Source organism: Hemitrygon akajei, chromosome 9, assembly GCF_048418815.1.
Source record: "Hemitrygon akajei chromosome 9, sHemAka1.3, whole genome shotgun sequence".
Classification (NCBI taxonomy): domain Eukaryota; kingdom Metazoa; phylum Chordata; class Chondrichthyes; order Myliobatiformes; family Dasyatidae; genus Hemitrygon; species Hemitrygon akajei.
Genome location: NC_133132.1, coordinates 48,485,517 through 48,508,110, shown reverse-complemented (window position 1 = coordinate 48,508,110; position 22,594 = coordinate 48,485,517). Strand labels below are relative to the sequence as shown.

General features: G+C 45.7%; 1 protein-coding gene across 1 annotated transcript in view; it reads left to right on the top strand.

Moving 5' to 3' along the window:
• Nucleotides 1-22,594, top strand: part of traf3ip2a (TRAF3 interacting protein 2a) — a 64,808-nt gene that overhangs the window by 4,350 nt on the left and 37,864 nt on the right. Inside the window, 1 exon segment of the mRNA XM_073055926.1 lies at nucleotides 8,506-9,467. Coding sequence (XP_072912027.1) covers nucleotides 8,506-9,467 — 962 coding nt within the window.

The following is a 22,594-nucleotide window of genomic DNA, read 5'->3' as shown; positions in this document are numbered from 1 at the left end:
TGACTGCTCCTGTGGCTCCTCCCGCAGACCCCTGTATAAAGGCGATTGGAGGCACTGCTCCTCCAGGATGTTGTGTGATGGTCTCTTGCTGCTGACGGTGCTTTCTTCCAGCCTATCTCGACTCACGTCTCCGAGAGTTATTGATGGTGCATCATTAGGTTTTCTGGTTTTTCTGTCGGCCCTTTTAAGGGCCCGATTTTTCCTTCAACTTGTAGCGATTCTGTAGGAGCATGCTTCTTATTTCCTTGGGGAAGCTCTCCAGGTCCCAAATAGCTTTTGCACGATTAATCAAAGTAGAAAGAGCCGCTCTTCATTGAGAGGCGTGATGTTGAGGACACTGCATTTGTGATGGCCAAAGGATTGACTTCGACAGCACAAAACTACTCTGCCGCGTCAGTGGCTTTCGGGACCACCTGGTAAAGGAAGCCATTGAGATAAAACCAGAGGAAAAGAATGTTAACAAAGACCAGCGTCTTACTCTTAGTGAGAACTGGAGTTTGATTATAAACAAGGTGGGAGAGCTGAAACCTGATTGGATGGGGACTAACCAATCAGGAGGGATGGACTACGGAGAGGGGTATAAATACCACCGGACTAGACATGCCCAGGCATCATACCTGAAGAAGATGGCGGAGTTTGTCACTGAAACATCAGTTATAATCAATACCCGTACCCAGCCGGAAGCCCGAGAAAAGTTTATTTGTCATATACACTGGGAAAGCTCTGGATCCTGTTTTTATTCATTGTCAAGATTTGAACCAAGAATTAGAAGCTGCTAATGCACGTCAGGTCAGTCATCAAATGGATGGCAAGTAATAAGTTAACAATGCACAGAATGAAATCTCACTGGAACCGGCTGATCATGAACAAATTCTAAGTGGACACAGATATATCCTGTGCCTTTATTCACCTTTAAATCTGTGGCTTTTATTTCTATATTCTTAACTTTGAACTTTGTTGTAAGGTGGGACAATTCTTATCTTCATAGTGTTGTTAATAGCTGGTGATTGCTCCCAGATCAGATTTAAATTGGCTTCTGACAATTATCCCTATCAGACGTGGGTCACACCTTCGACCTTAAAGGATATTTAAAGACGTTTTGTAACACTGTATCTCATGCATGACATGAATCACTTGTCATGGGCTTGCAGAGATTTGTTAACATCCCGAAGGAAGGCAGTCGAATCAAGTGTGATTCCTCCGTTCTGTCACTACCACCTCTTATAATACACTTCACAGCAAAATGTTAAAAGTTCCTTTCGAAGCATTTGACTTAAAGATTTTTGAAAAATCATGTTTGTGAACATTGGTGTGGTGCAGTAGTTGTCTGGTGTGGGGGGGGGGGGCGGGGGTCGAAGCCTTTCCCTACATGGTGACAAACTATAACACAGCAAGTCATTGCTCATAACCAGATTGAATTCCATTAATATCCATGTAAAGACGGTCCTAACACAGATCCGATGATTATGGGTTAACCCCACAGAGATCCAGAATCAGAATAAGGTTTAATATCACTGGGAAGTGACAAGTTGCATCTCCATCTGGTACGGGAGCAGCCGAGCATCGGACCAGAAGTCCCACAAAGGACTGTGAGAACAGCTGAGAGGATCATAGGGGTCTCCCTACCATCCTTCAGGGACATTTATCAGGAGCACTCCGTACACAGGGCCCTTAGTATAATCAAGGATCCCACCCATCCATCCAGCATCCTCTTTGACTTTCTACCATCAGGCAGGAGACTGATGCATAAAAACAAGATCAGTTAGAATGAGAGACAGCTTCTTCCCCCAGGCCGTTAAGCTTCTGAACTCCCTGCGGCATCGTATTCAAAGTGTCACTGCTTAATTTGTTCCATACCTTACAATATTTAATATTGATGCACTTTAGTTTGTTATTTATGTGTGATTCATCTGTAGATTTTATCCTTACCTTCGTAAGTTATCAGGTGTTATGTGTACTACTGTGCTTTACACCCTGGTTCGAAGAAACATCTTGTTTCACTATATATTTTAATGTCATATGTGTTATATACATGTGTATCGTTATATGACAATAAACTTGAGTTGACTTGATACAGTATGTCTTGAAATTTGTTTTGCGGCAGCAGTACATTGCAATACATAAAAATAATTATAAATTACAATAAGTATATATAACAAAGAAAATTAAATTAAATAAGTAGTGCAAAAAGAGAAGAAAAATCCTCAGGAATCCTCATGGGTTCAATGTCCATTCAGAAATCTGACGGCGGAGGGGAAGAAGCTATTGCTGAAACGTTGAGTGTGTGTCTTCAGGCTCCTGTGCCTCCTCCTGGATGGTAGGAGAGAGAAGAGGGCATCTCTTGATGGAGCTGGCAGAGTTTACAACTTTATGCAGATTTTGCCTGATCCTGCGCAGTGGTCTCAGATGATGATGCAACCAGTTAGAATGCTCCACAGTACCTCTGCAGAAATTTGTGAGTGTCTTTGGTGACACACCGAATCTCCTCAAACGTCTAATGAAATATAGCTGCTGTTGTGCCTTCTTTGTAGTTGCATCATTATGGTGGGCCCAGGATAGACCTTCAGAGATGTTCACACCTAGGAACTTAAAACTGCTCACCCTTTCCACTGCTGATCCCTCAATGAGGATTGGTGCGTGTTCCCTCGACTTCCCCTTCCTGTAGTCCACAATCAATTGCTTGGTCTTACTGACGTTGAGTGCCAGGTTGTTGTTGCAACACCACTCCACCAGCTGATCTACCTCGTTCCTGTATGCCCCCTCATCACTAACTGAGATTCTGCCAGCAACAGTTCTGTCATTGACAAATTTATAGATCCAAAGGATTTCCATAATGATTAAAGTTCAAAGTATATTTATTATCAAAGTATATATACTATATACACTCTTAAAATCTGTCTCCTTACAGGCAGCCACAAATAAAGATTGTGTCTAACAAGCCTGATAGAATGCTTTGAGGAGATGACCAGGCATATAGATGAGGGTAGTGCAGTGGATGTGATCTACATGGATTTTAGTAAGGCATTTGACAAGGTTCCACACGGTAGGCTTATTCAGAAAGTCAGAAGGCATGGGATCCAGGGAAGTTTGGCCAGGTGGATTCAAAATTAGCTTGCCTGCAGAAGGCAGAGGGTCATGGTGGAGGGAGTACATTCAGATTGGAGGGTTGTGACTAGTGGTGTCCCACAAGGATCTGTTCTGGGACCTCTACTTTTCATGATTTTTATTAACGACCTGGATGTGGGGGTAGAAGGGTGGGTTGGCAAGTTTGCAGACAACACAAAGGTTGGTGGTGTTGTAGATAGTGTAGAGGATTGTCGAAGATTGCAGAGAGACATTGATAGGATGCAGAAGTGGGCTGAGAAGTGGCAGATGGAGTTCAACTCGGGGAAGTGTGAGGTGGTACACTTTGAAAGGACAAACTCCAAGGCAGAGTACAAAGTAAATGGCAGGATACTTGGTAGTGTGGAGGAGCAGAGGGATCTGGGGGTACATGTCCACAGATCCCTGAAAGTTGCCTCACAAGTAGATAAGGTAGTTAAGAAAGCTTATGGGGTGTTAGCTTTCATAAGTCGAGGGATAGAGTTTAAGAGTCATGATGTAATGATGCAGCTCTATAAAACTCTGGTTAGGCCACACTTGGAGTACTGTGTCCAGTTCTGGTCACCTCACTATAGGAAGGACGTGGAAGCATTGGAAAGGGTACAGAGGAGATTTACCAGGATGCTGCCTGGTTTAGAGAGTATGGATTATGATCAGAGCTCTTTGGAGAGAAGGAGGATAAGAGGAGACACGATAGAGGTGTACAAGATATTAAGAGGAATAGATAGAGTGGGCAGCCAGTGCCTCTTCCCCAGGGCACCACTGCTCAGTACAAGAGGACATGGCTTTAAGGTAAGGGGAGGGAAGTTCAAGGGGGATATTAGAGGAAGGTTTTTTACTCAGAGAGTGGTTGGTGCGTGGAATGCACTGCCTGAGTCAGTGGTGGAGGCAGATACACTAGTGAAGTTTAAGAGACTACTAGACAGGTATATGGAGGAATTTAAGGTGGGGGGTTATATGGGAGGCAGGGTTTGAGGGTCGGCACAACATTTTGGGCCGAAGGGCCTGTATATTTAAAAAAAAGAAACCCAATAGAGCCCATTAAGATAAAAGACTGTGCAGAAAAATAAACAAATCATGTTAACCATAATAGTAAGCAAATCATGCTAACCAAAACAGTCAGAACTGAAGTTCACAAAAGTGAGTCCACAGTCACAAAACCAGTCACCACTGCAGCCATTTCAGGAGCCAATTAGTTGCAGGCCACAGCCTCAGTTCAGCGCAGAGGACAAGAAAGCTTCACGGAGCAGGGAGGTGAACCGGCTCGTCCCTTAGCTCCTGCCAGGACACCCTGACCTTTTCAATCTGGCCCAGCACTAAAATTGTCCATACCATGAGTTGTTCCTTCCTCTTGGACCCGGGCCCTGCTGCTTCGATACACCGTTAGGCCTGGGCCCCTCTGCCTCGATTTGGCCTGTACCCAACTTTTCCGATTGGGCCTGGCGCTTAAATCAATCAAGCCTTGGGTCTTTCATCGCTCTCGAGCCCAGACCCGGATCCTGACGTTTCAACTCTGCATTGCCTCTACTTGCCTTGCCTCGCCTCAGTTCTGCGCATCGAATCACCTCTAAATCCGCGCCAGCAATGGCCAAACATCGGCTCATTCCCAGGCCAAGTCACCTTGAGTCTACCTGTACACACCAGGCCGCACCGTCATGCACCTTCCAGACTTCAGTTCACACCACGGAAGTGCCAGGTCGTTCGGGCAGCTCAGCTCCAAGTGGGAAGTAACAGGATTGCAGTGGTCGTATCCACGAAAAAGTGTGATTCACGCAGTAACTTTTTGTTTAGCTTGCTCCCTGCAAGTGGTCGCTGTGCTTCACCAGTGCCATCTTAACCGGAAGTTTTCTCCTTACTATTGGAAGCCTTTGCATTGATGGTTCAATCCTGCATGAGACTTCTCGAGGAAATCGTGGCAGGCGGACTCATTATATTGGTACGTTTAAGTGGTTGAAGCAGCGTTGTTTCCCAAATGCTGGAAGTGCACAGCATGAAAATCCGTAGTGCTGACGGATTATCAGTAATGTTGACCTCAAAGGCAGAAGACTGTCGTAAAAACCTGTCTGTTTCACTAAAATCTTTTAAGGGCAGAAATGTGTAGTCCCTATCTCGTGTGGCCTATGTGTGCACTTGCGTTCTAAGTTGGCTTAATAAGCTCTTTAGTGCAGTTGGGGATGGAACAAAGCCATCATTGCTGACAGCACCAGTTTCATGTGAATAAACAGGTGAAAGTGCTTCACTCCACTTTCCCGAGTAACTGCCACTCAATAGAGGAAATGTGAAAAGGAAGCTCTCTTGTGGTGAAAAGTGCACTACGTTCTACGAGATTTTTCTGGTTATCTCTTCTTCAGAGCCCAGCTTATTCCTGGAAAGGAGGTTAGTTTCGATAACTGTTCACTTTATCTCTCCACAACGCCCCGCATCCCCAGCCACCGTCAGAACGTGCCTCTGAAAGGCATCAACTGTAGTGCGCTCACCTGGCACAGCCCCAAACCGCGGCAGTCGCCATTTCCACCACGTAGTCTCTCTCTGGTCAACCATCCAATGACTGACTCTGCTGCGGTTTCTGGGAGTTGGAGTAGTTCACCGTGGCCTGCCAGAAACAACATGTACAGGCAATTGTTCGTTACTGGTAGGGAATTCCTGAACCTCTGCCACCAGTTCTCATGCATTACATTGAAACCACAGGGGCTGAGATTCTCTGTGAGGTCAGTTTCCGTTACTCTGTTGGGCCCTTTGGCGCAGTAACCCAAAGGGCACGAGGTCAGATCACATCACTGCAGATTAAGCACCGGAGTTCAGCTCAAAACATCTAGAGCTCTGGATTCTCACGAAAAGGATATCCAGGCAAACTCACGGTCTTTGAAAGAAATCCACCACATCTATCATTCAAAGGCTGAGGTGGATAGTGTGTAAACCGTACTCCAAAACAAGGATTGGAGGGGGGAGGGTTTCAATCCCTGTGACTTGGGCACCCCAAGAATGAGGGAAGCGTACAGGTGGGAGTACTCTCCGTAGATTTTTGGAGCTACCATTGTACTGTATCCTCAACGAAGGATCAGCAGTAGAGAGGGTGAGCAGCTTCAGGTTCCAGGGTGTCAACATCTCAAAGGATCTGTCCTGGGCCCAGCACAGAAACACTCATGAAGAAAGCATGACAGTGTCTCCACTTCCTTAGAAACTGAGGGAGATTTGATAAGTCATTCAAGTACTGTAACAAATTTTTAGAACTATGTAATCAAAAGTATTCTTATTTAATTTACGTCTGTCGTGATTGTAATGTGCGGAGATAAACTCTGCTGCAAAACAAAAAGAATTTTCATGGCACTAGTACCCTGTGTGTGTATGGCCATCACAATAAACTTGAATTGGATTGCATCCCTTCTTATGCAGTCGTCTCCAGACGGAAGCTCTTTCACTCCTGAGCCAAGAGTTGGTTACAGGTCCGGCTCCCAACAACTTTGGCGCTAACAACTACGCTGGATGGAGCGCTGCGCTATTGAATCTTCCAGACAGGACACCATTTTGTGCACATCTTCTCACAGGAACATGACGAATTAACGTTTTGTTGCCACCAGCGAGTGGGAGCATGATCAAAGAATCTTTGGGGGCAGCCTCCCTTACTGCTAAAACAAGGAGTGGGATTTGAGAGGACAGGGCAGGAGTGGGGATGAGGCATTGCAGACAAAGATAAATTCAGTTTCAGTGGCGAGTCCGGATAGGCTATCTTACATAGACATTTGTGTCTTTAGGATACAAAAATACGGACAATAGACCAAATCCTTTTTGTGGGAATCCTGTCTTCATCTTCAACTAACTGAATCTAGGGAACTCAGCTTGATTTAGTTACTATTTATTTGCAACCTACTACATTGTTCATATCATTTTTATCTACATCCTGTTTGTGTTTCTTAACAAAAAGCATTTTGATAAAAGTAATGAAATGTAGAAACATTAGTGGATTGGAGAATTATCAAGGTCAACCATTTATTCTTTTCACAGAAAGAACATTTGCACAGATTAATCTCCCAGAAAGAGTAACAAGGTTTGGCACACAAACTTGTGCTTTCAGTAAAACTTTATACTTACTTACTATTAATTAGAATGCGGCCAATCAGCCCATTTAATCCACGCTGTCTCCCAGCAGCAATCCCATCCCTCCCTGTTTACCTGAAGAATATTTTCTACAACAGGTAACTGGTTGCCACGATGGCGTAGCAGGTATCACAACGCTATTACAGCTTGAAGCTTCAGAGTTCAGAGTTCAATTCCTGCATCACCTGTAAGGAGTCTGTACGTCCTCTTAAGGGAACGGGTGCTCTGGCTTCTTCCCGCGGTCGAAAGACATATTGACGTGCTGGTTAGTAGTTAATTGGTCATTGTAAATTGTCCCGTCATTAGGCTAGGGCAGGAGTTCCCAACCTGGGGTCCCCGGACCTCTCAATTAATGGTAGGGGTCCATGGCATAAAAAAGGTTGGGAACCCCCAGGCTAGGGTTAAATGGGGGGGGGGGGTTTGCTGGGGAGCACAGCTCAAAGGGTTATAAGTGCCTCTTCTGCACGGTATCGCTGAATAAATAAATAAATCTTGGTAGGCTACTAAGCCGTCAGGATGCCTTTAGTGTGTGGGAGCAAACTGGAGCACATGGTAGAACACACCACACGATCACAGAGAAACTGCACAGATAGTACCAAGGTCAGGTTCAAACCTGGGTCCATGGAGCCATGGGGCAGGAACACAGACAACTGCTCCACGGTAATAATGCTGGAGGCATTCTGCAGGTCGGGCAGCATCTATGGAAAAGAATAAACAGACTGTATTTCGGGCTGAGAACCTTCGTCAGGAGTCCAAGTGAAGGGTCTCGGCCCGAAATGCTGACGGTTTACTCTTTCCCATAGATGCTGCCTGGCCTGTTGAGTTCCTCCAGCATTATTACTGTGCGTGTTGCTTGGATTTCCAGCATCTGCAGATTTCCTCGTGTTTGTGATTCGACTACTGCTCCACATCTTAGGGAAATGGAAATCTGTGATTCTGCCAATTGATGCGTATACAAACTTATGTGTCTTCATGCAGCGGGACCTAACTTGTCATCCCTTGCAAGCAGTAGGATCTAGCTTAGCATTGTTGCTTGGGGTGAAATTGGACCAATATTTCTTGCCAGTCAGTCTTCTAATTTGATATGCAAATAATCAGATTCAGAAGGAGTTGCTTTTCAAGTTTCTCCAGTCCTTTGGTAGGTGGGACCTACCTCCATGTTTATCCCAGCATCCCCCGCCACCTTTTGCTTTTGACCTGAATTGTGGTGCATGCTGACTATAGTGGGTTGGGCGGGCTGGGGTGAATAGAAACTGTTGGGGGCCTAGTTTCCCAGTGTTGTTGAAACCCATGTGTGACTGTGCTCAGCTCATTCAGGTCTTGCTTCACCCTCTGTCTTCCAGCAAGAGCGGCTGCCCAGAATGGACCCGAGGAGGTGGATGAGGACTTGCATTACTGGACCCGACCCACATGCTCGGCGAGGAGCCATGCGGGTGAGACGGTGCAGCAGTGCAGCAGTGCAGGAGAAGCTGAAGACTGGCTCTGCCGCTGCGAGCCTGCTCAAACTCTCCGCTCCTGTCCAGCGCCGGAGGAGAACGCAGCAGTGCCTTGGGAGAAGGTGAGACCAGCAGCCCCAAGGGCGGGAGCCAGCGGCCATCAACGTCACTCTGAACCCATCGCACCGTTTCACGCCTTGGTTAGTCATGGTCAGCAGCATGACCTCTTCTCCATGGAGGCTCAGACTGACTCGAGGGAAGCCCGGGAATCTGAATTCGAGGATTTCGGGGTGACAAGTGACCTGGAGCAGTTTTCTGGCTATGGGGAGGGCATATCCCAGAGCTTCTCTGATGTCAGTGTGTTTGTGGCAGCAAAAGACAAACAGACCACTTCCAGGAGGGAGGGTCTTCACAGCAGACCCCAGAACAGGGACCAGGTCAAAGCAGGCTCAACCCCGGCCTTGAGCTGCAGGAACCCCTCAGTGAACTGTGCCTATTCGTGTGATATGGGGAAGGACTTACTCGGCTCAAATCAGAGTTTAAACAAGAGCACACTGACTAACCTGCCTGATGGTCAGCACCAGTCAGAACTACCCAGTCAAGACACGGGATACGAATCCCAAGATGACTTTGCAATTGGTTTACTAGATCCACCTGGACCACTGCGATCTGGATTGAATGATCTGGAGCCCCCTGGTCCTTTGCGGTCCTGGGCAATTCCCATAGGAGATTTCCAGATCCGTCCAATGTTTCCTTATCCTAATGGACCAGCCTGCTTCCGTCCGTACCCTCCTGGTGTGGCTCCACCCCAATATCGACGCTTGCAGGTTCCAGGTAAGTACGTAATTAGCCTCATTTGGAATGTGACCTCTTGGAGAATTACTCACATTTACTTATTGCATTGATTATGCGGCAGGGAATGAGACCATTTCACCAACCAGCTCCGCCCAGCCCCCTTTAATATCAGCAACATCGTGTTCTGTTTCTTTCTAAGACTCAGAGAGAGATACGGAGCGGAAATAGATTAGTTAGCCCACTGGGTCCACACCGACCACCAAGCTCCCATTTACACTAAACCTACATTGATCCCATGTTCTCATCGTCTGTCCCGTTCGCTACAACCAACCTACACACCAGGGGCAAGGTTCTTACACTGGGATGCAGGAGGAAACTCACGCAGTCACAGAGAATTCTACACAGACCGCACCAGAGTTCAGGATTGAACCCAGCTCACTTGAGCTCAAAGGCATGCCCCTTACAACTTCCCCTTAAATGCTTTACACGTACAGTGCCTATAAAAATATTCACCCCCCACCCACCCCGGAAGTTTTCATGTTTTATTGTTTTACAACATTGAAAATCTTAGTGGATTTAATTTGGCTTTGTTTGACACTGATCAACAGAAAACATCTCTTTCGAGTCAAAGTGAAAACAGAGCTCTAAAAAGTGATCTAAATTAATTGAAAATACAAAGCATAAAATAATTGATTACTTATGTACTCATCCCCTTTAATGTGACACACCAAATCATCACTGGTGCGGCCAATTGGTTTCAGAAGTCACATAATTAGTTAAATGGAGATCACCTGTGTGCAGTCAAGGTGTTTCAGTTGATTGGAGTAAAAATACACCTGTGTCTGGTAGATCCAACTGCTGGTGAGTCAGTATCCTGGCAAAAACTACACCGTGAAGACAGAAGAACACTCCAGACAACTCTGTGAAAAGATTATTGAAAAACACAAGTCAGGAGATGGATACAAGAACATTTCCAAGTCACTGACTGTCCCTTGGAGTACAGTTAAGTCAATCATCAAGAAATGGAAAGATTATGGCACAGCTGTAAATCTGCCTAGAGCAGGCCGTCCTCAAAAACTGAGTGACTGTGAGGGAGGCCACCAAGAGACCTATGACAACTCTGGAGGAGTTACAAGCTTCAGTGGCTGAGATGGGAGAGACTGTGGGTGCAACAACAGTTGTCCGGGTGCTTCACTGGTCACAACTTTATGGGAGAATGGCAAAGTGAAAGCCACTGTTGGAAAAAATCTCACATGAAATCTTGGCTAGAGTTTGCCAGAAGTCACGTGGGAAACTCTGAAGTCAACTGGAAGAAGGTTCTATGATCTGATGAAGCCAAAATTGAGCTTTCTGGCCATCAGACTAAATGTTATGTTTGGCGTAAGCCAAACACTACACATCAAAAACACACCATCCTACTGTGAAGCATGGTGGTGGCTGCATCATACTGTGGGGATGCTTCACTGTAGCAGACCCTGGAAGGCTTGTGAAGGGAGAGGGTAAAATGAATGCAGCAAAATACAGGGAAATCCTGGAGAAAAACCTGATGCAGTCTGCAAGAGAACTGTGACTTGGGAGAAGCTTTGTTTTCCAGCAAGACAATGATCCCAAGCATTAAAACCAAAGCTGCACAGGAATGGCTTGAGAACAACAAAGTTAATGTCCTGGAGTAGCCAAGTCAGAGTCCAGACCTCAATCCAATTGAGAATTTGTGGCTGGATTTGAAAATGATCCAAATGATCCTGACTCATGATCCAAATGCAATCTGACTGAGCTTGAGCAGTTTTGTAAAGAAAATTAGTGTGCAGATGTGCAAAGCTGATAGAGGCCTACCCACACAGGCTCGGGGTTGTAATTGCTGCCAATAGTGCATAAACTAAATACTGACTTGAAACGGGTGAGTAATTGTGCAATCAATTATTTTGTGTTTAATAATTGTAATAAATTTTGACCTGTTTGTAGAATTGCTTTCTGCATGGATCGCTCCCTATGTGACTACATTCGTCCCTCCCTCCCTCCCCAGTGATCTCCATCCTGGTACTTGTCCTTGCAAGCGGAACAAGTGCTACACCTGCCCCTACACCACCTTGCTCATTACCATTCAGGCCTCCAAACGGTCCTTCCAGGTGAGGCGACACTGCACCTGTGAGCCTGTTTGGATCATGTACTGTGTTCGGTGCTCCCGGTGTGGCCTCATGTATGTCGGTGACACCTGACTTAGATTGGGAGACGGCTTCACCGAGCTTCTATGCCCAATCCACCAGAACAAGCGGGATCTCCCAGTGGCCACCCATTTTAATTCCACTCCCTATTCCCATTCCATTATGTCCATCCATGGCCTCCTCCATTGTCGCGATGAGGCCACACTCGGGTTGGAGGAACAACACCTTGTATTTCGTTTGTGTAGCCTCCAGCCTGATGGCATGAACATCATTTTCTTGAAATTCTGGTAATGCCCCCCCCCCCCCCCCACCTCTCCTTCACCATTTCCCATCCCCTTTTCCCTCTCTCACCTTGCTAGCCCATTGCCTCCTCTGGTGCTCCTACCGCCAACCCCCCCATTTTTTTCTTTCTTCCATGGTCTTCTGTCTCATTCACTAATCAACTTCCCAGCTCTTTACTTCACCCCTCTTCCTTCAGGTTTCACCTATCTCCTGGTGATTTTTCTCTCCCCATCCCCACCTTTCAAATCTACTCCTCAGCTTTTTTTTCCAGTCCTGCCGAAGGATCTCGACCCAAAACGTTGACTGTACTCTTTTCCATGGATGCTGCCTGGCCTGCTGAGTTCCTCCAGCATTTTGTCTGTGATACCAATTTGTAGAAAATTTATTTTCACTTTGACACAAAAGTGTGTTCTGTTGATCAGTGTCAAAAAAGCCAAATTAAAACCACTGTGATTCAATGTTGTAAAACAAAAAACATGAAATCTTTCAAGGAGGGGGGAGTTGAATACATTTTACTGGCAATGTATATTCAAATTAAACTGGTTACTTACTCAGTCGTTCATTCTTTCAGACCCAAGGCAGCATGATTTCTGGACTTGTACGTACAACCCAGGATTCAAATCTCATAAGCACCAGCTGGGGAATTTAAATTTAAATCATCAAGTCAAAATGGAATAATTAAAGCTTGTATTGTTAAGGGTGACAATCGAACTAAAAACCTACTAGTGTACTTAAGGAAAGGAAGTTCGACATCTATACCCAGACTGGTTTATATGGACACGTGTATTTAGCGAGGGTGCCTAAGACTTCTGCAGAGCACTGTAGTAATTTTATATATTGCTCTATTCTGTTGTCACTTTAAGAAAAACAAATTTTCATGACATGTGAGTAATGATAGACCTGATTCTGATGTGGGTCTGTGTTGTGGAGTGGGAAGGAGTGAGGGAGAGAGGAATTATGATTGGGGGGGGGAAGGAGAAGGGGGTAGGAAGCACTAGAAAAGCATCCTGCAATGTTCAATAAACCAATAGTTTGGATCAAATGCCTTGCCTGGTTTCTCAGGGCTGGGAGTATCTGCACCCATGCCACCCCCCCCCCCCCCAGCACTCCTTTGTTGCCACCCAACCCACACTCCTCCCACGGCGCCACGCCCTCACCATTCCCGACATCCTTCGCTCCCGTCAGATTTACAAACTCGCTCTCTGCTCCACGTTGAGCAGTAGTGAGTGGTGCAGCTGCTATTTTGGAGTAATGGAAGATGGAAGTAGTTGTTAATATTGCTAGTGACATTCATAACCTGTGACAAACTGACGTGCTCTTAATCTGTATAATTTCTATTTTTCCATTTTCATATTTCCAGCATCTGGTTTATTTTGATATTCACCATCTCATCCTGAGTCCTAGATGTATTAAGCTTGCATCTACATATAGTCATAGAGAGAGAGAGAGATAGCAGGGATACAGGCTCTTCAGCCCATCGAGTCCATGCTGACCATGTTGTCCACCTAGCTAATTCCAATTTCCAGGCCCTTTCACGAGTTACTTGGTTCTTTCATAGCAGATCCCAGACTCTCAACTTGAGATAATCTGCCCGAGGGAGACACAACAGACTGTGGAGGCTAGAATCTAAAGCAAAAACCAAACTACTGCAGGAACTCAGCAGGCCAAGCAGCATCTGTGAGGGGAATGGAATAATTGATGTTTCAGAACTTCCAGCAGTTTTCTGTCTGTCCAAAAGTTGGGTAAACAAGATGTGTTTGTCCCAAGGATTTCTTGCATTTCATTTAACGTAGTCATTAATGTGATGACAAACTCCAGTGTCCCATAGCATCAGACATCTGCTCATTCAGTTGTTCAGTTTGCTTAGTTCTTAGAGTAAAGTAATTTGTTTTGTTTGTGTTGCATGACATGGGTGATCATGATCTTTCCCTGACCACCATTGTTCTTGGCAAATTTTTCAACTGAAGTAGTTTGCCATTGCCATCTTCTGGGCAGTGTCTTTACAAGACGGGTGACCCAGGACATCATCAATACTCTTCAGTGACTGTCTGCCTGGCGTCAGTGGTCGCATAACCAGGACCTGTGATGTGCACCAGCTGCTCATGCAACCGTCCACCACCTGCTCCCCTGGCTTCACATGACCCGGATCGGGGGGCTAAGCAGGTGCGTCACCTTGCCCAAGGGTGACCTTCAGGCTAGCAGAGAGAAGGAGTGCCTTGTACCTCCTTTGGTAGAGAGGTGTAACCACCTACCTCCCATAGTAGTCATGTAAAGTTGGCTTTATCTGCTATCGTGCTTTGTAATTTAACTGAGAGCCACATGGTTGTGTTACATTTAACCCTGCTGCCCTCTCAACTTCCTCTAATAATTTCATACAAACTCCTGTCTTTCCTCCCTTTTACAACTTTATTTAGGATGGGATGTACCAGAAGGCTGTGCCTTGTCATTGTAGCACGGCCATACACGCGTTCACATTCTTATCTACAGGAAACATCGAGGCAGGCAATTAAGCAATGACATGTACTGCTGACATTTTATTGATGAACCTACTTGGTTTTGGCATGTGGTGGCAGATGGTAACTTTTTCCCTCCTTAGACCTTGAGGTAAACATTGTTGTGGTGTGGCTGAAACGTTAAACCAAGTTGGTCTTCTTGCCTGTTCCTGCAGTTCCGCTGCATCTTAAAGATCTTTGGAAAATATTCTTTTTTTAAAAAAAAGAGAGAAACAGAGCATTTCTCAGCTTGCAACTTCCCTTCAGAATGACACCATCAGATACCAGCCATCTCGTGATTCTGCTCAGTGCTGATTATGCAATAGCTCTGAGCAATCAAATAGCAAACTTTACTATCTAGTGTGCTCAGTGCTGGGCTTCACCCTCAAAAAGAAAATTCAGAAAGAGGGTGGTGTGGATTTACTTCAGCATACTCTCCTATAAAAGGGATTGAGGTAGCACAATTATGAATCTCGGTGAGCCAGTGCGCCACATCTCCGGTGATCCTGTGCTGTCTGTGCTGAGTTAGCATATTCTCTCCCTAACCCTAAAGGTTTCCACCAGGTGCTCAGGTTTCCTCCCACATTCCAATGATGTCCAGGTTGGCAGGTTAATTGGCGACGGTGAATTGTTTCTTGTATGTTGGTGAGTGACGGCATCTGTGGGAAGTTGATAAGACCATAAGATATAGGAGCAGAATTTGGCCATTTGGCCCATCGAGTCTGCTCCGCCATTTCGTCATGGCTGATCCACTTTTCTTCTCAGCCCCAGTTTCCCGCCTTCCTACCCCCCCCCCCCCCGCCACACATGCCCTGACCAATCAAGTGTCTATCAACCTCTACTTTGAATATACATAAAGACTTGGCCTCCAGTTAGCTGTGGCAATGAATTCTACAGATTCACCACTCTCTGGCTAAAGAAATTCCTCCCCATCTCTGTTCTGAAAGGACGTCCTTCAGTTCTGAGACTGTGTGCTCTGATCTTCAGTCTCCCCTGCAATAGGAACCATCCTTTCCACATCCACTCTATCGAGGCCTTTCACCATTCGATAGTTTTCAGTTAGCTCACCCCTTCAATAGGTTTCAATTCAGCCACCCTTCTTTCTTCTGAATTCTAGTGAGTACAGGCCTAGAGCTATGTGACAAGCCATTCAATCCTGGAATTATTTTCATGAACCTCTCCAGTTTCAGCACATCCTCTCTAAGAGAAGGGGCCCAAAACTGCTCACAATACTCCAAGTGAGGCCTCACCAGTGCTTTATAAAACCTCATCCTTGCTTTTATAGTCTAGTCCTCATAAGGATGGGGAGGGAATAAAATGGGATCAGTATGTGTAATAAGTGAGGTGCCATGATAGCGCAATGTTATCACAGCGCCAGCAAACTGGGTTCAATTCCTGCCACTGTCTGTAAGGAGTTTGTACGTTCTCCCTGTGACCGCGTGCCTTCGCTCCAGTTCCTTCTGGCATTCCAAGGATGTAGTTGGAGACCAGAGAAGAGGGGCATCATAATCATGGAGAAACCAGAGGAACTGAGATTGTCTACATTTAAATTTGATTGTCCTCCATGTTGATCAAAATACTGTGAGAACTAAGCTAATCCCAATGGTTGCGTTTGGTCCATATTCTTTTTCCTAGCTATGTACCTGTTTGATTTTTTTAAAGTCGTAATCATACCTGACTTTTCCACCTTCTCTGGTAGTTTGCTCCATATTTGCACCCCTCAGCCTCCACTGCTCCAGGGAAATCGATCACAGTCTATCCTTAACTCCTGCAGCCCAGGCAATATCCTGTGAATCTTTTCTGCACCCTCTCTGGCTTAATCACAGTACTAAAGCGGCCTTTTTTACTCTACTTGCAACGTTAGTTACTGCCTGTTACACCGCTGGTGTTTAGGGCAGCAGTGAAGGTTCTCCATCTGTCTGTCCATACCATTGCACACAGATACAAAAGGATTATTCTTTGCTGTTTCTGTAACAATTGTTTTTTAACCAGTCAGGGTTGTTGGCTCTGCGCTGAACCCTCGAACCTAGAGGACTGGTGGACCACTCTAGTCTGGCCTCTATCCTTTGATCTTTTTGGCAAGGGTGGCCCTACCAAGAGCCAAAACGTAAAGCCCTGACTCCAGCCAACATAGCTCTCTGGGTCATTGAAGCGCGCAAACCTCCAAACCCTACAACAAGGCTGTGGTCCTCTTGGAGAACTTGTAATGTTGAAAGCCATGAAATACCCAAACGTTATGCCCTGCATCACAATCCTGAAATTCAAATTGATTTGATAGCTGAACTTATTGGAGTATAAAAGTATACATTTACCAAAACTATGAAGTCAGTTTTGAAACTTGCTATTTGATATGCATGTGTAGGAGAATGAAATCTTAAGAATGTAGAAGACAATGGTGTGTTAATGAGAGGTAGCTAAAGAGCTAAAGAAATGTAGATTAGAACATTGCTCAGTTCTGCTATTTGCTATGCATGTACCCAATTTGGTAGGAGACTGAAGTCTTAAGATGACAATGGTAGCTACAGAAAGAGTTTGCTATTTGCTATGCATATATCCTAAAAATGTAGAAGACAATGATGTGTTAATGAGAGGTAGCTAAGAGATGTAGATTAGAACATGATTAAGTCAATTGATAGAAACAATAGGGACAATGATGTACGTGAGGTACGTGTAATACGCAACTATAGATCGATTACATATGCTAATGCAACTGAACCAGGAGATTGCTATAAAAAATGCTGTGTCCGAGGATCGGTGGGCAATCAGCGACTAGCTCAATGACTGTCTCAGCTTTGATTTGCAAATTAAAGTTTAACCCTTCTTGAAGAATCTTCTGCGTCTCCTGGTCATTTGTGAGGCACGGAAAACCACGACAAACTCACTGACCTGGAAAATCAGGCTTGCAAAGTGTGCGTTTTTTTTAATGCTCCGTGATTGGTGTGTGGCATTGTGTCAGTCCTGGGTAACCCCCATTTGGGAGTTCGTATTGTGCATGGTCCATCGCAAAAAGCTCATACTCATGGTTTGTACTGAACGCCCAGAGCATGTAGGGATGACATCGGTCCTGATTTGCCCAGATCCAGGGGCCGTACACATGGGGTCTAAATAGTGGGGAGCTGTCCTCTTTGCCAGCATCATCAATTGCTTACAGGTTGATGACGGTGCGAGTTGGGGAGTTATGTGGAGTCTGAACGCTGCAGAAATTTCTGAGTGCGTCAGACGCTCTGGTAAGGCCACGTATTCACTATCCAAAGAAGGGAAGCCTTAACAACAGCTCTCTGGCCTCTTGGTCAGAACAGAAGGACTAAAGGCAATGTTCTCCCACAGAATGCCAGAAGATACGGGAATGTCTGAGCAGTTTGGAAGGTGGCTGCTGCTCCTTTTCCTGATGTTTTTATGCAGCAGAACATTTGATACGTTGTGGTGTCAGATACTCCTGTCAGCTCAGTTGCTGCCTTCAGTAGAATACATTCTGCTGATGGCTCTGCCTCTTGACTTGGCAAGCAGCAGCACTAAGAACTCTGCAGTGACAGCTAGCAATGGTTCCACGCCGGCTGATGCTGGACCTGTTCCACTGCAAGCCCAGCACTGGCAGGAGGCTCTGGCCATAGGCATCATTGCTCTCTGATACCATGTACTTCTGCTTCACACCCAGGAGATGCACTATTGTGTTCCTTTCACTGCGCTAGAGGGAGACTGCACAAATTGCCTGCTGCACTTCCTGCATGACATCTGCAACTGAACTTCAGAAAGGAATTCATCGGTTCTGAAGTGTTTTCAGATGCCTCAATGCTTTTCTGCTTCCATTACTCCCCTGAATTTATTTATCCAAAATACTTTTGCTTTACTCATAAAGATGTACCTCTTCCATAAATGTTTTTTAAAAATTACGCATGGTCTGCTTCTACATCCTTTTTAACGTCCTCGGTGCCTGAAACAACGGCATAATTTTCTTTCTAGCCAATGACAATACCAAGTGCAACCGTGTTCTCATAATTGCATAAGCTTCCATCAAGTCTCCCAGCCCAAGTTTGTCCAACTTCTTTTAGCTCGTACCCTCTAATCTGTACAGCATCCTGGCAAACTTTGCACCCTTTCCAAATCCTTCATATCCTTCCTGTAATGCAGTGATCAGAATGCCCAAATATTTCATTAGTTCCTTCATAATTTCACACTTTCTTTATGACATAAAGGATGGCCATTTTGGCCCTTCGTGCCCATGCAGGCTCTCGAGCTATTTCTATTCTCCCATTAATCTTTTTACTGCCACACACCTGCCAGAAGCTACCATTCACCTACACACCAGAGACGGGTTATCATAGCCAATCAATTCTCCTCCTACCCTGAGGAAGACACTTGGTGAATCTTGCATCTAGCACATTGTTCTAACCAGCAATATGAGGCAGATCAAGAGGCAGTTTCGAGATCCAATTTCAAATTCAAGTTCGAGTGACCATCACCAATAGCCCGTCCTGGTCCAACCACAAAAGCGCCTCTGCTTCCTCAGGAATCTAAAGAAATCTGGCGCGTCCCTGTTTACCCTCACCAAGTTTAAAACTGTGTGCCACAGAAGGCATTCTATCTGGATGCATCATAGCTTGGTATAGCAACTATTCTGTCCATGATGCTGTGAAATTGCAGAGCTGTGGACTCAATTTAGTGCTTCATGAAAACTAACCCCTCCTCTTAGATTCTGTCTGTACTTTTCAATGCTTCAGTAAAGCACTCAACAGAATCAAAGACCCAATCCACACTGATAATTCATAAAATCCTGAAAGCATGTAGCACCAGCCTTACTGGCACCTTCCATCCCACTGTTGTAATACTTCTGAAAAGACTTCTTGTATGATAAGATGGAATCCAGACCTCATAATCTACTTGTTACGACCTTGCACTTTATTATCCACCTGCACTGCACTTCCTTAGCAAAGTAATTATGTTCTACAGTACTGGGCAAAAGCCTTAGGCACGTGTATAGCTCGGATTCCTAAAACTTTTGCACAGAACTGTATTTGTCAACTTGGAGCAAAGAATGAGTTTGTAAATCTGGAGCAAGGGAATTTGGGAATGGCAAGGGTGGAGTGCTGGGAGGGGGTGTGGGACAGGTGGCAGAGAAGGAGTGCCGGGGCAGGGGGTAGACACACCCAGCCCTGAGACACCAGGTGAGGTGATTTGATACCAGACAACTGGTTTATTAATCATTACAGAATGTCTCTCTGGTGGTTTCTTCTCCCTTCCCCTTTTTCCAACCATGATTCCCCTCACTTCCTCCTTCCTACTCTCAGTCCACGACAGAGATCTATGTCAGAATCAGGTTTATCATCACTCACCTGTGTCATGAAATTAGTTTTTTTTTGCAGCAGCAGTTACAGTGCAATAATTAAAATTACTATAGTACTGTGTAAAAGTCTTGGGCACCCTAGTTTTATATATAGCCAGAATATTCAACAGGCTATACAGGTTATTTAAAAGTACATTTGCATATATACACAGTGCTTCTGTGACCTCCGCCTACACAATGCTTACTGGAAATAGCTGCTGATGCTGTCTAGTGTAGTTAATGTAAACCTCACTTTGTCAATAATAGCAATAGGGCAGGAAGAGCTTCAATGACCTCACAAGGGCGGTGAAGACACTGGGGTCGGGATAAACCCTTCAGCATCTCAGACCTCTTCGCTGGCTCTCCAGTTGCATCTCATTGCTTCTTGAAGACCATGAGGAGAGACTGGATAGGCTGCTGGGTGTTTTCTTAAGAGCAGAGATGGCTGAACTTATTCAAAATAGTTTTTAATCTAGCAATGACCATACCAAGTACAACTGTTCTCACCGAACATAGTACAGGGCGTTCATATCATCAGATTTGCCCTCAATTGCTGCTGCTGCTAGTTCAGGTTCATGGTGTGCACGAGGAACAGCCATGGAGGAGTAAATCTCACAGATGTAGCTCAAACAACGAGAAAAATCTGCTGATCCAAGCAACACACACTGGACTGACATGTTGGAATGGGAGTTCATGGCCTTCTCTACTGCCGCAATGAAGCCACACTCAGGTTGGAGGAGCAACACCTTATATTCTGTTTGAGTAGCCTCCAACCTGATGGCATGAACATCGATTTCTCAAGCTTACGGTAATTACCCACCTTCACCATTCCCTATTCCCACTTCCTCTCTCACCTTATCTCCTTACCTGCCCAACACCTCCCTCTGGTGCTCCTCCCTCTTCCCTTTCTTCCATGGACTTCTGTCCTCCCTGTCAGATTCCCCCTTCTCCAGCATTTTATCTCTTCTACCAATCAACTCCCCAGCCCTTTATGTCACCCCCCCACTTTCATCTATCACCTGCCACCTTGTACTTCTTCCCTCCCCTCCCCACCTTCCTATTCTGATCTCTTCCTCTCCAGTCCCCGTGAAGGGTCTTGGCCCGAAATGTCAACTGTTCCATCGATGCTGCCTGACCTGCTGAGTTCCTCTGGCATTTTGTGTGTGCCATTCACAGATGGTTTACTTAAAGCTAATAAGAATCTTACTGCATCCATAACTAAGTCTGTGACATCCACGCAAGGAGAATTACTTTTGCAGACTAGCCATGTGTGGCTAGCATCAAAGCACACAAAACTGTGAAGCAGTTTTTGATTTGTAATCTTGACTTGCTGACACATCCTTGTTGGTCAATATTTCAGAGAAGTTTCAAAAGCCTCGTGGGGGTTTCAGGCACGCTCAGTACTCTGACGCACTTGGTGTTCAGCTTCGTGGATGTGGTAGATATAATTCTTCACTTGACAGGCTCTGTTCCTGCTGATACAGTATCACCAGAGGCTCCTGCTCTTCCAGAGGACGGACATTCATCAGGAGCTGTCCTGTTTCAGAGTGTCAGCCTGTAATGAAAATTACTTTCAAATTCCTTCCGTGTTTCTTTTCTTACTGAGCAGGACTAGGTATTTGCAAACCAAGGAGGTAACATGCAACAATGCATGTGTTGAAGGCCACGAGAAATCACTTTATTAGAGTTATATAAAGATAGAGAAAGAAAGGCAAATGGTTACTGAAGTAGTTGTACAGAAAATAATTAACATTTATCATCCACTTAATGAGATGATCTACAACCATGCCAAAGGGAAACCACAGATCCCACAACTTCTCTTACAGTGCTCTCTCTCCCCCTCTCTCTCCCCCTCTCTCTCCCCCTCTCTCTCCCCCTCTCTCTCCCCCGCTCTCCTCCCCCTCTCTCTCCCCTCTCTCTCCCCCGCTCTCTCCCCCGCTCTCTCCCCCGCTCTCTCCCCCGCTCTCTCCCCCGCTCTCTCCCCCTCTCTCTCCCCCTCTCTCTCCCCCTCTCTCTCCCCCCCTCTCTCTCCCCCCTCTCTCTCCCCCCCTCTCTCTCCCCCCCTCTCTCTCCCCCCTCTCTCTCCCCCCTCTCTCTCCCCCCTCTCTCTCCCCCCTCTCTCTCCCCCCCTCTCTCTCCCCCCTCTCTCTCTGCCCCCACTCTCTCTGCCCCCACTCTCTCTGCCCCCACTCTCTCTGCCCCCACTCTCTCTGCCCCCACTCTCTCTGCCCCCACTCTCTCTGCCCCCACTCTCTCTCCCCCCACTCTCTTACCCCCTCTCTCTCCCCCAACACTCTCTTACCCCCTCTCTCAACATCTTTGACCCTGTCTCCAACCCTTAGCACTAGCACTAGTCAAGACCCAGCCTAAGAGAAGATACCCCATTTGTACAAAGAAATTGCCCCTTTTTATACCCTTCAGGAGCCCTTTTTATCTCTTATAACCTTCAGTCTTGATATACACAAATCAGAAATAGGAACAGCAGGCATGTAGAGGGGGAAACGTTCTTTACTGGTATCTAATCTTAATGAAATGTATTCAGAAATAGAACTAAAACATTGGTCAATAAGGGGGGAAACGGGCTGCTACCACAATCTGAACCGACACCATTTTGTCTTTCAAACTTCCAATTTATTTGAGCATATACCACAAAGGGATCACATTTAACTCTTTCCTTACACGCTGTGAGCCAGTGGCAGAACACTTGCCTCACATGCCAGAAGGTTTGGGGTTTGAGTCCTAGAACAGTGCCCCATCCTAAGACAGTATTGAACTCTGGTGGAGTGCTATAGTTTTGAAAGTGCTGTCCTTTTTAAAATAAAGTCTCACCCACTCTATCCAGTTAATGTAAGAGATCCAATGGAGTTATTTGGAAGGACAATTCTTACTCCTCCACCAATATCTCTAAAC